This window comes from Eschscholzia californica, unplaced genomic scaffold, assembly GCF_041429995.1.
Source record: "Eschscholzia californica isolate CP2 unplaced genomic scaffold, dmEscCali1.0.p SCAF_1, whole genome shotgun sequence".
Classification (NCBI taxonomy): domain Eukaryota; kingdom Viridiplantae; phylum Streptophyta; class Magnoliopsida; order Ranunculales; family Papaveraceae; genus Eschscholzia; species Eschscholzia californica.
In genome coordinates this window covers 30,829,720-30,841,908 of record NW_028238198.1, presented here as the reverse complement: position 1 = coordinate 30,841,908, position 12,189 = coordinate 30,829,720, and the positions used below count along the sequence as shown (strand labels likewise).

At 34.3% G+C, this 12,189-nt stretch overlaps 1 protein-coding gene, 2 long non-coding RNA genes and 1 pseudogene across 3 annotated transcripts; 2 read left to right on the top strand and 2 right to left on the bottom strand.

Moving 5' to 3' along the window:
• Nucleotides 1-629: 629 nt before the first annotated feature.
• On the top strand, nt 630-1,766 carry LOC147566005 (dehydrodolichyl diphosphate synthase CPT3 pseudogene; annotated as a pseudogene).
• On the bottom strand, nt 1,744-4,815 carry LOC147566004 (catalase isozyme 1-like). The gene is made up of 8 exons (XM_086652462.1): nt 4,596-4,815; nt 4,210-4,306; nt 3,580-3,857; nt 2,706-3,482; nt 2,495-2,584; nt 2,238-2,305; nt 2,061-2,154; nt 1,744-1,955 (listed from the first exon to the last, which is right to left on the bottom strand). Exons 1-8 carry the CDS (start codon nt 4,608-4,610, stop codon nt 1,896-1,898), a joined length of 1,479 nt encoding a protein of 492 aa, XP_086508588.1. The 5' UTR covers nt 4,611-4,815; the 3' UTR covers nt 1,744-1,895.
• A 199-nt stretch (nt 4,816-5,014) lies between these two features.
• Nucleotides 5,015-6,605, top strand: LOC147566003 (uncharacterized). Its single transcript, XR_015237437.1, has 2 exons — nt 5,015-5,219; nt 6,319-6,605. It is a non-coding gene; the product is annotated as an uncharacterized LOC147566003 (long non-coding RNA).
• Nucleotides 6,606-7,099: 494 nt separating this feature from the next.
• LOC147566002 (uncharacterized) lies at nt 7,100-9,000 on the bottom strand. Its single transcript, XR_015237386.1, has 2 exons — nt 8,797-9,000; nt 7,100-7,559 (listed from the first exon to the last, which is right to left on the bottom strand). It is a non-coding gene; the product is annotated as an uncharacterized LOC147566002 (long non-coding RNA).
• Nucleotides 9,001-12,189: the final 3,189 nt, after the last annotated feature.

Sequence of the window (12,189 nt, the reverse complement as noted above, 5' to 3'; positions counted from 1 at the left end):
AAGATTGTTGGTCTCGGGAATATGGGTAGGTAATGGTGGTTGAATGTGTATCGAACTCTTCGCTTGATCCGACTGAGGTAACGACCCATTGCCATTAAGCCGGCGGAGAATAATGGTCTTAGATTTCTGGGAAAAAGGGAGCGTGAGATCTAGGTGATCTGCAATAATCTTCCAAAAGATTCCATTAGCGCCAGCTGGAAAACAGAGAGAACTTCGGGCGTTCTCCTTGCCACATGTACGATACACTCTAATGAACGGACCAAAATTGTTCTCCCTCGTCTCCCAGAACCGGACGACTCCATTGTCCCTGCATCTTCCCCTTCTTTCCATGTCCTCCTTCCATGACGAGAACTTGTACGCCTTAGACCTAACGAAACATGCCAAACCGGAGATCCCTTCTACCGGTAAGTTGCATGACCATTCCATGGAGTTTCGGATCTCCCGAACCCTCGTGAAATTAGGGTTCATCTTCTCGAAACAGAATATCTTCTTGTCCACCTCGACCGAGAACGAAGACTCATTCATGGCGGATGATGGTCAAAAACCAGAGATTTCTCTCTCCTCACTTTCTCTCTCCTCACTTTCTCAAAAGACTGTTAATAATATCCCTTTAAAATTGGCAACCTAAACTTCATGATGTTTTAATAGGCACAACTTGTTTGATAAAATGCCTCAATGATGATGCTAGAAAGCAATCCATGGTTATGGTAATGACCTAATTTTGGTTTCTTCTTCAGTTTAAAAATGGAGACTCTTAATAACCGGGACGGGTTTCAGTGGGAAATTGGGTTCTATATTCCGAAAATGCATTTTTTCGCTCTTCTATCTGTAGATCATATACCCAACCACATCGCTTTTATAATGGATGGAAATCGAAGGTACGCTCGAAAGCATAAACTGAAAGAAGAGACTGCTCATAGAGTTGGATTCTTGGCTCTTAAGAAATTCTCAAGTACTGTTATGAGTTAAGTGCGTAACAGTATACGCCTTTACTGTCGATAATTTCAATCGTAAACCCGAAAAAGTTCAGTCAGTGATGGGACTGATGCGAGATAAAATCGACGAGTTGCTCGGGGTAAAGAGTATAGTGAGCAAGTTTGGGGTTGGGATAAATTTTATCGGAAACTTGAAGCTCTTAGATGAATCAACCCAAAAAGCAGCTCAGAAGGCAATGGCAGCTACAGCAAAGAACGACGGTGTTGTTTTAAATGTCTGTGTTGCATATTCTTCGTCCAATGAGATAACTCATGCCGTTCAAGAATGTTATAATGAGAGACGGAGTAAATTCCTTGAACTTGACAGAAGTGGGTCAGGTGCTGGTAATCTGACTGAACTTTATTGTGACGTCAATGATGGAAAACTTGCAGTTAAGCCATCCGATCTTGAGAGACATATGTATGTCTATGTGCCCTGAGCCGAATATACTAATCAGAACTTCAGGTACCAATCGTTTGAGTAATTTTCTTCTTTGCCAAACTACATGTACTTGTTTATATTCTCCAGCCGCTCTTTGGCCTGATATCTCGTTATGGCATTTGATATGGGCGATCTTGAATTCTCAACGTGTCAAATCAACTTAGCCATATCCGTTGATTGTATCTCACTGTGCTCTTGATTCTTCTTCCATCAAAGGACCCTTCATTCATGGAGTTTCTTGTAATAGTGGATTCTCATGATATATGAGACAGGCGAAACCACGTTTGAATTGGAATTATACATATACTTGTGTGCAATACTATGATATGATACATAATTGTTCTTTATTAGTTGGAGCATAGTACTCATGTTTAACTTATTACATGATGAAGCATTAATATTTCTTCAGATTACAACATTACAACAAAAGTCTTCCTGCATTTTACTCAATCTTGCGACGAGCATCATCGTCACCGTCTTCAAATGCTTGGCCTCACATTCAGGCGAGAAGCGAGCTTCTGACCCAGAGATTTGTCAGCCTGTAACCACAGACATCGTAAATTCAGTACCTTTACCAAATAAGATATAATCTTATCTTTCATGACATATATCATCAATTTACAACCCATTTCTAGTGTATTTACCTGAGACCAGTATGAGATCCAAATGTTCCGGATTTCATGGGTGATCTTTGGGTCGGACAAAGCGTCAATCCACCTGCAGATAAATCTTTCTTGCCTGCGAAAAGAAATGAAATAATACAAGTGTGAAAAAAGCCCGAAGATTTAGTATTTCTACAATCTATCTGAAGGAAAAAAAACCTCTCTGGTGTGAAGGATCGGTATCTTTCTCCGGGCTGCTTGAAATTGTTCTCTTTGTCAATGATGCACTGTTATCACCAGACGATCGAATATCAGCCGACAGTTTAAAAAAAGGTACTATAAACTCATTTAATCCCAGGATATAAAAACAATTTGATTAGCTATGAGTTATTAGAAACCAGATCAACCTCAAATTACATTTTTTACTTGGAAAAATGAACTCCTAAATTTGTCACCAAATAGTAGTATGTACTAACCCTTTCGCGCTTTCCGGAGCAGATGGTTGGAGGAATGGGGTAAGTCTCTGCGTGACGAACAGAATCATACCTTGAAGGGAAGTAATTGACCTAAAAACAGCTACCATTAGGGTATATAATCCAAGGAATAAGGAAAGAAATTCAACTATACATGCACAAAATTACTTCTTAAGTCTTCAAGATGCATAAAGTATGATCGATAGTTCGATACCTCTTCGTCACGGTGCATAAAATTCATAAAACCATCATGATGGTTGCTGCGGTGAGCACACTTAGGAGCATTTACAGGAATCTGCAAATAATTTGGTCCAAGACGATGCCTTTGAGTATCGGCATAAGAAAAGATACGACTCTGAAGCAACTTGTCATCCGAGTAATAAATACCAGGGACTATAATAGAAGGACAGAAGGCTAGCTGCTCATTCTCTGCAAAGAAGTTATCGATGTTCCTGTTCAAGACTAAGCGCCCAACTGGCTGGAGGGGGATGATATCCTCTGGCCAAGTCTTGGTAACATCGAGCGGGTCAAAATCAAACCTATCCTCGTGATCAGGATCCATTATTTGGATGAAAAGTTTCCACTCAGGATAATTACCCGCCATTATAGAGTCATAGAGATCCTTGGTTGCATGACTATGGTTAGCTCCTCCAACCTTGATTGCCTCATCTTCCAATAAACATTTGATCCCACACGTGGGTTTCCAATGAAACTTCACATATTGTGCTTTTCCAGCTTTGTTGATAAGAGTATAGGTATGAACACCAGAACCTTCCATGTGCCTATAATCTTGCGGAACACCAGTATCGTCGAAGAGGAAGGTAAACATGTGTAAGCTCTCTGGGTGATGAGAGAAAAAATCAAGTACTCTCCAATTCTCTTGACAGTGGGACTTAGGGTTGGGCTTCAGAGCATGGACCATGTCCGGAAACTTCATTCCATCGCGGATGAAAAAGACGGGGAAATTGTTTCCAACAAGATCAAAATTACCCTGAAATCAACAAAAACAGGTAAACTTGGCCCAGAAAGAAGCTCTAAAAGCTTATCGATCGCGACAACAGAAATAAGGACTAAAGAAATGTAGTTACCTCTCTGGTGTAAAACTTCACTGCAAAACCTCGAGGATCCCTCAGAGTTTCGGGGCTTCCACGCTCATGGATAACAGTGGAGAAACGAACAATTACAGGAGTTTGGACCCCTGGTGCCCGAAGAAAATCAGCACAAGTGAGGTGAGAAATGTCATGTGTGACCTCGAAAAAGCCCTTGGCACTCGCTCCCCTAGCGTGAACAACTCGCTCTGGAATACGCTCACGGTCAAAATTCGCAAGCTTCTCAACTAAATGATATTCCTCGAGGAGAATCGGACCTGTCAAAGACATATTGAAGTGGGACTCAAATCTTTCATATTAGGATCCAACGATTTTATGAAAATCATGGCATTCTAAACAACGGTCTGCTGGTTTATTACGTATTTCACGATCTATCATAACAAATATAGTCTCTCCTTAAACTAAACAAGTTTTACGCGAAAGATCAAACCACGAATACAACGGTCTGGACCATTCTTTTACCCGGATGAGTCAGCATGTCAAAGATTAAGTAAAAATTCTATGTACTTACAACATTTTCAATGACATTAGGTCTAGTTATAATCTTGACATAAATAATGGGTTTGATTCAGACTCATAAATCAAGTGATTAAGTAGTAATAGTAGTACCTCTAGAACCAACAGTCAATGATGAGTTGTTGTTCCAAACAGGAGCACCAGAGTTAGTGGTGAGAAAAGGGGAATTATGAGAGCTTGATGGGCGATGCTGTCAAGTAAAGTATAATCAAAATGAGGTGAGTTAGTGATGAACTAAATCCAATTATAGAAGAAGAGATGCAAAACCAGATCAACCAAAACAAAAACCCATTCAAGAAAACTAATCAAAGTTTGCTTTTAAAATGAATCAAAATAGTGGGATCAAGTATCAACCAACCAAATAGGCAATACAGAAAGCAGATTTAAATGATCCAAGTACTCAAAAAGTTAATGAAGGATCAATGGGAAAAACCCAAACTATTTAACTGGATAAAGAGGCAAGCAAAAAAGTCAAATACCTTGTAAGGATCCATGGTGGTTGGGTAGGAGTAGAGTTAGAGTAATCCCCTTCTGTTTTTAAAGTATTTTTCTCATTGTCCACTACTACCTAGAGTTTAATTTATTTATAGAACGATCCAGCTCGCCTCTTACTATTCTCTACATCGATTTTCTACTGTCTATTTCTTTCAAAAATGATTTTTAAGGTAGTGTCTTTTTCTTCAAATAAGATTGTTAGTTTTTTTTTTTTTTTTGTTGAAACAGATTGTTAGTTGTCTAATGGGAAATTGAGCGACTGAGTGAATTTTGTTGAAATGACCCTCATTTTCAAATATCGTTCAAATGATCCTATTTTGACCATGAACTTCCATATTTGCCCTTCATTATAAAAGGATGTCTAGATAATCTAGACAACCAAACATAACAAGGATATCAGAGTAAACCGAACTCTATCTCTCTAGAACGAAAACCAAACTTTCTCACTCTAGAACGAAATGATTCCACCTTCTCTCTTCGATTTGTATGCAATTGAGTCCCAATCTTGAAACTAATATCCCGTATAGGGTTTGAATCTTAAGTATCTTCTACTTCGTCGGAAATTTCGGCCAAATTTTGTTGGGTTAGGGTTTGTTCGATTTGTTGAGGTAAGTTAATGTTTGTTATAGTTTACTTTATTTCATCTTAATTGTTAATTTGTTTCATATTGCATGTTGTTTTGTTTGGCTTTGTATAGATTTTTTATTTATTTAGGTATATTGTTCATCTATCACAAACATATCATCAACATTTTTTAGAAAAATATGTTTATTTCTCCTATTTGACCAATGTAAAAACATCAGATGGTGATCACATAACCACATCAAAATGGAACTTGGGATGTTAGTCGAATAGATTATCGAATTTTATTAGGAAACATTAGTTCTAATCTCTTCTCGCTACCATTTTCCTTAGTCATTTATACAGTTATACTAGATCAACTATGAACAGACAATCTATCAGTAACATATGGAATTGAATGTTTATATATATGTTTGCAATAGAAGCCCAAGCATATGGAATTGTTGATCTTTATAGGTTGGAATATGAGTTCACCTCCTGTACCCATGTAGAAGTTCATTTATTTGAATTTATTTGCTTTACTTGTTTGTGTTTCTCTAATATGCAATATGTGTTTCTCTATTTCTTTTTATTTTCAATTTATTTTGCGCCAATACATTCACCCTTTGATTACAGAATCGGAGCCTACCTGAGTGTCGAAACATATGTTAATTGAACTAACCTACTTTGACTTATCGCTTTAGTACACTAAATTTCTCCTAAGAACAAATCATTGATGTAAAAACAATCCATGTCGTTAGAAGTTGTTTATGTTTGACGTTATGAAGTTTTGTTAACAATAAGTTTCATATTAAGTGTCATTTTCATTATGAAATTTTCGTTTTACCAATCTAGTGTTTCTTAAAACAGATTCTAACATTTGACCTAAGAACATCATAAATCATGTTCACCATGTGTTTGTTAATAATCCTCAATGAACCAAATTATTGTTCATGTTTGTTGAAGATTGGTCTTACTTCATTTTCATTATTTCATCTTATGTATTGCTTGATTGTCATTTTACATGTTGAATTCATCTTATAGGTTTTCAATTTACATGTTAAATACATCTCAAGTTTGTATGTATTTTGGAAGTTGGTAGCAATTTTAGTATGTACACATAATGAATTTATTTTTGTTTTGTAGGGTAATTCGTGATGGAATCCGTGAGTATTTAGTTATTTCATAATGGTAAATTAGAAAATGTGAATAACGAAATAAAATATATTGGTGGTAAACAAGCCGGAATAGTTCTATCAGGCGAGACTACACTTAGAGAACTTCGTGAAGTTGTGTGTTGTAGATGTATGGCACGAACTTAAATATGCAGGTTGAACACTTAAAGGAACTTCTTTGGTCAAATATTTTAGAGTGATTGTAGTACAATTTTGATGTATGTCACGATTTCTCGATACATGGTGAATGAATTTGTATTATTGATTTGCAATTATGGCCTTATTGAATACTTCGACTAGTTAAAAATTTTATATGGAAAGACTCCTCGAGACAATGTGAATCTAACGACCTCCAAGTCTGAGTCTAGACTCATGCAGTCGTCTTGTCATTATTGTTATCATCTAAGTTACTTACAAATATGGAAGAACATAAATTTACGTCTTGGAATAAATGTATTTTGGTTTGTTTTAACGTCTTAGGCAACATTGTTACAAAGTAGACATAGTCTCCATTGGTCTAGACAGAGTCTAGACTTACCTAGACAAAGTCTATACTGGTCTAGACAGAGTGTCGACTGGTGTAAATTGAGTCACTGGTCTAGACTTACCTAAATGATTCATGACATATATATGGAGTAATGATGTAGTTGTAACAACTGCATTACAGCCTAAGAATATACATGAAGTGCACATCAAATAACAAAACCATACAGATCCACATTCTTTGACATCAAAACAGGAAGAAAAAGTGATTGGAAGAACTGATTCATGACATATATATGAAGTGATCTAAGGTGTTGTCGTTCTTGTACACATCAAATAACAAAACCATACAGATCCACACTATCTCGTACCTCTCGGCTTACCTGTTGGACAACATTAAACAACACAACACAAGAACCGAAATCGATGTTCAAACATAAGTCTTACTGTCTGGAAAAGACGTTTTGAATCATATTGATTCAAGTCTTTGCTGCCTTCTCTGCCTCAAGTTGTTGGAGCTCTGCTAGTTTTTGAGTCCAAGCTCGATCCCTTGCTACTGCAGCCATTTTACGCTCAACCCTTTAAACCATCTTCTTCTTTTAGCATCTTGCACCTGGGCTTTCCGTTTCTTTGCCTCAGACTTTGAATACATAAAAAGATCCAACACAACACATTATTTCTTTGATTCTCACTTTTGTGTTATCTCGTCACGTCGACGAAGATCTTCTCCTGCATAAAAAATAGGAAATCATGTCGTCATCCTCCAACTTTATGTGTAACTTAAGAAGTCAAGTTACAACCCTTATAAACAATCTCAACACCTCGATGCATAAACCCTAGATAAGTAATGTATATACAAACATATCTAAGTGAAAAATATACTCATGGTAGTTCTTTTCTATTACATAAAAGCATTATGAGCAACACACAAAGATATCACTACTAGAAACTTACACCCACGTAACACATCTGTGCAACTTATGTTTCCAAAAGAGATATTTGCCTCAACAATTTATAGTGTAAACTTGTTAAGAAACATTGTATTCGCCTACGTGGAGTTTACTCTCATCCTCCTACCATACTATAAGATTAAACACCAAGTACAATTAGCTAATAAGCTAGAAGAATAATATAGAATGCCTTCGAAGTTGAAATCATGGTATTACCAAGTACAAGTATCAACCTTTGAGAGAAATGTATAATTATAAACTATAATGGATAACCGATGAACTAATCCTAGCAACCTGCGAGTTTCTTCCTTATTAGGCGTCACAGTGTGGTCGTATGGGTTTGCTAGCAGTGTGAGCTCTCACAACCTCAACCGAAATGCGTAAACATCACAAGGTATTAACATTTCACCTATAATCTCTGGGGTCTGGCACTAGCCTAACGGATGTGAAAATAACATATACCACTCGGAAGTCGGGTTCACACCTAACCCTAGGATACGATAAAGAAATCATATACTAGAAGAGCAACTATTTAATCCTATGAATTTCTAAACACATTATAGCCACATCTTCAATATTTCATCAACCACAATATAAAAAAACTAGATGAAGCTCTCCTACTGAAACTGAATCTGGGGTTAAGTTCCAAATACATGAATACATCTTTAGCGCTTAAACTAATAATGTATACACAAACTAGGTTAAAGAAAGATAAATATAGTGAAGCAGTCAAACTAGGGGTTCCAATTTTCTTAGTAACTAGGGTTTCCAATTTGGTTCAGAAATAACCGAAATTATGGAATTAGGAACTTAGTTTTCACCCAATAAAACTAGGGTTTACTGTAGATTTCGCCAAAATTATAAAATTAGGAACTTAGGTTTGAATCTTGAAAGCATTATGAGCAACACACAAAGATATCACTACACGAAACTTATAAAATTAGGAAGATGAAGATTTCGGTTAGAACTTAGGTTTCACTTTCACCCAATAACTGAAGAGGAAGAAGAATACATACCTCAAGTCGTTGGAACTTAAGTTTCGTTGGAAATGAAGATGAAGCATCAACCTTCTAAATGAAGATGAAGAAGAAGAGAGAGAAAGGGACTTAGGTTCCGTTGGAACTTAGGTTTCTTTAGGGTTTCATTTGTGATTTCAGCTGGAACTTAGGTCTCATCTCAAAGAGAGAGAAATGGACTACTCGGTTTCTCTTTCAACTGAATGAAATTAGGGCAAAATTAGATGTCTAGATAATCTAGACATATATTTATATTGAGGGCTAAATATGAAACAAAATGGTAAAAATTAGGTCAGTTTAGTGAACTTGTAAAATGAAGGTCATTTCAACAAATAATTTTGGGTCAAGCAAATTCCTTTGTCTAATTAATTTGAAACATCTAACTCTAATGAAATTCAAATCAGTTGTTTAGCCAATTCAGACAAATAAACAATAAATGAATTTTGAGTCAATTAAGAAATCCAGCAACAATATTTGGAAGTATTGAAATTTTTATAAAGAAAATTGCCGTATGGATTGAATTACGTTAGTTTTAATCGGGTGACAGTATATGTGTGATGATAAAAATATTTTCACGCTTGCCAGTATATAGATAAACAAAAATCTTATAAAACAAAAAGTTATCGGGTCTACATCAACATATTTGACTTATTTGACCTTAATTAATTGGGGACGCAACTATAAGGACTCAAACATTAAAATAAGAATCACCTTTCTCCTCCATCTCTATCCTCTATCCTACACTTCATGTCTCCCTCGCTCCTACTTACACCTCCACCCAGAAGATCAGAAGAAATTAATGGTGTGTTTGGTTGTAGGATTCCTAAGTAGGATTCCTATAAAAAAGTGAGATTTGGTAGGAATCATGAATCCTTGGTCTGTTTGGCTATCAAGAATCCCAGGACTCTTGAATCCTAAGGATTCCTAATTCCAAATTTTGTATTGGACCAAAATCCCACCGTACCCCCTAGGATTTGCTAGGCTTTTGAATTAATAAACCTAAATTTCAAATTAAAATCAACAAAAATTTATTTCCCTTCTACAAAAAAATTATTTTTTTCAAAAATCATTATTTTCTTCAAAAATCATTATTTTTTTTCGAAAATCATTATTTTTTTTGAAAATCATTATTTTTTCAAAAATCATTATTTTTTCAAAAATCATTATTTTTTCAAAAATCATTATTTTTTCAAAAATCATTATTTTTTCAAAAATCACTATTTTTTCCAAAAAACATTATTTTTGAAGAATAAAATTTTGTGGAAGGAATACTATTTTTTGAAAAAAATAATGATTTTTGAAAAAAATAATGATTTTTGAAAAAAATAATAATTTTTGAATAAATTAATGATTTTTGAATAAATTAATGATTTTTGAAAAAAATAATGATTTTTGAAAAAATAATGATTTTTGAAAAAATAATGATTTTGAAAAAAATAATAATTTTCGAAAAAATAATGATTTTGAAAAAAATAATTATTTTGTAGAAAGAAATAACTATTTTTTAAATTATCGTGAAAAAAAATAGGTTTCATGAAATTTCAGTTACCTAGAGACAATATTTGGATGAGATTTTGTTTTTAAGATATTGTTCATGAATTTGAAGGATATTATTTTAATTAGAATCTTATTTTGTAAGAATCCAAATATTATTGACAAACAAACCAAAGGATTTTAAATGAAAGAAACAAGAATCCTAGAATTCTTATTGGTTACCAAACAAACCAAAAGAAACCATTTGGATTCATGAATCCGTGGAATCATGAATTCCAAGGACTCATGAATCCACGGATTCATGAATCCTGCAACCAAAAGCACCATCATATTATTTTTACGTGAGTACCAAGGATTCCAACTTAATAAGAACACATTCACATAAGTCACCTAGCTAACTTAATCTTAAGTTGTTAAATTCAAAATATACTCAGATATGTTTTGAACTTTTGTGAGTGTGAAAGAGATTTCTAAATTTATCTGAGTGTACAAATAAGGTATGAATTTATGCGAGTATGAAAATGTAAATATTTTTTATGATTATATAGATTTTTCATTTTCATTTTGAGTATTTCTTAAAAAAAAAACTAGTTTCAGAGTAAAAATTTTAGTTATTGAGGTGTCAAAAGTTCAATATTCCATACTTTGTTGTGTGTTTTAGGTATTAAGGGTTATAAGACACCGTTGTTTTTTTAAGGATGCTACTATATGCAACTTCAAATTTACTAAAGACAACTATGGGACAATAGTAACTAAATAAAACTAATTAAAAAAGTGTCTTAAATTGCTAACCAACACCATAAACAAAAAAATCAAGTGTAATCGAATTCTCCTACATTCTATGCACCACTCAAAAATAATTATTAGACAAAAATAACTAAATAAGACTAATTGAATATTGTCTTAACTTGCTAAACCAACCCATACAAAAAAAAATATAATCTAAATTTTTCTCCGAAAATCTTAGGTTCAAATTTGATCGTGTATATTTCATTAAATCAAACGGGTATTTATAGATCAGAATTTTGGTTTATCAAGTTCAACGATATATTTTCAACAAAAAAAGAATCCCAACGGATATTCATAAAATCACCAAGTATCTTCTATAACCCTAACTACTATGACTTAGTCAAGCTTAGTTTAAACTACTAATAGTGTATATTTCATTAAATCAAACGGGTATTTACAGGGGCGGATCCATGGGGGTGCGAGGGGGTGCGGCCGCACCCCATGGATCCTCCCGAAAATAATAATAGTAGTAGTAAATTTTTTTTTTAATATCGGTATATATAAATTTATATATTTATAATGATATGTGATATTGATGCGAAGATTGGCTTGACATAGTGGTTAGGGCGTGAATTATATTTTAGCTATGAGTGTGAGGTCGTGGGATCAAATCCCCCCATATGCAATTTATGTATTTTTTTTCTATAGATTTATTTGTCTATTTATACCCATTTTTAAGTATTTTGTGTTTGAATTTGTTTGAAGAATGTCGAGTTGTTCTGTTGTATGACATGTTTGAGTCCATCTAGAGAATCTGTCATTTTTGACAAAAGTAAGCTAATTCGTTTTGCTGAATTTTATCCGTCAGATTTCATTAGTCTTAACACTGCTTCTTAGTTCTCATCTTGATAATTACATTCACGGTACGAGAAAGAATGATGATTTTCCAAATTCGGATGAAGTTGGAACTCTTGCTAGAACATTGGTGGAAACTAAGAGAAATAAAATATATTATCTAGTTTATTTACTTACCACTTTAGCACTAAATTTGTCGGTTGCGACTATCTCTATTGCAAGAGCTTTTCTGAAGCTAGTTAAAACACGTTTAAGAAACAAGATGAGTGATTCGTGGTTGAATGATAGTTTAGTATCTTTTATTGAAAATAAATT

What these genes read in the sequence shown, in the direction of transcription:
- LOC147566004 (XM_086652462.1), bottom strand. An exon ending in TTATGCACCGTGACGAAGAG is followed by an intron (nt 2,585 to 2,705) that starts GTATCGAACTAT and finishes AGCTGTTTTTAG; the next exon opens with GTCAATTACTTCCCTTCAAG. An exon ending in CGATCCTTCACACCAGAGAG is followed by an intron (nt 2,155 to 2,237) that starts GTTTTTTTTCCT and finishes TTCTTTTCGCAG; the next exon opens with GCAAGAAAGATTTATCTGCA.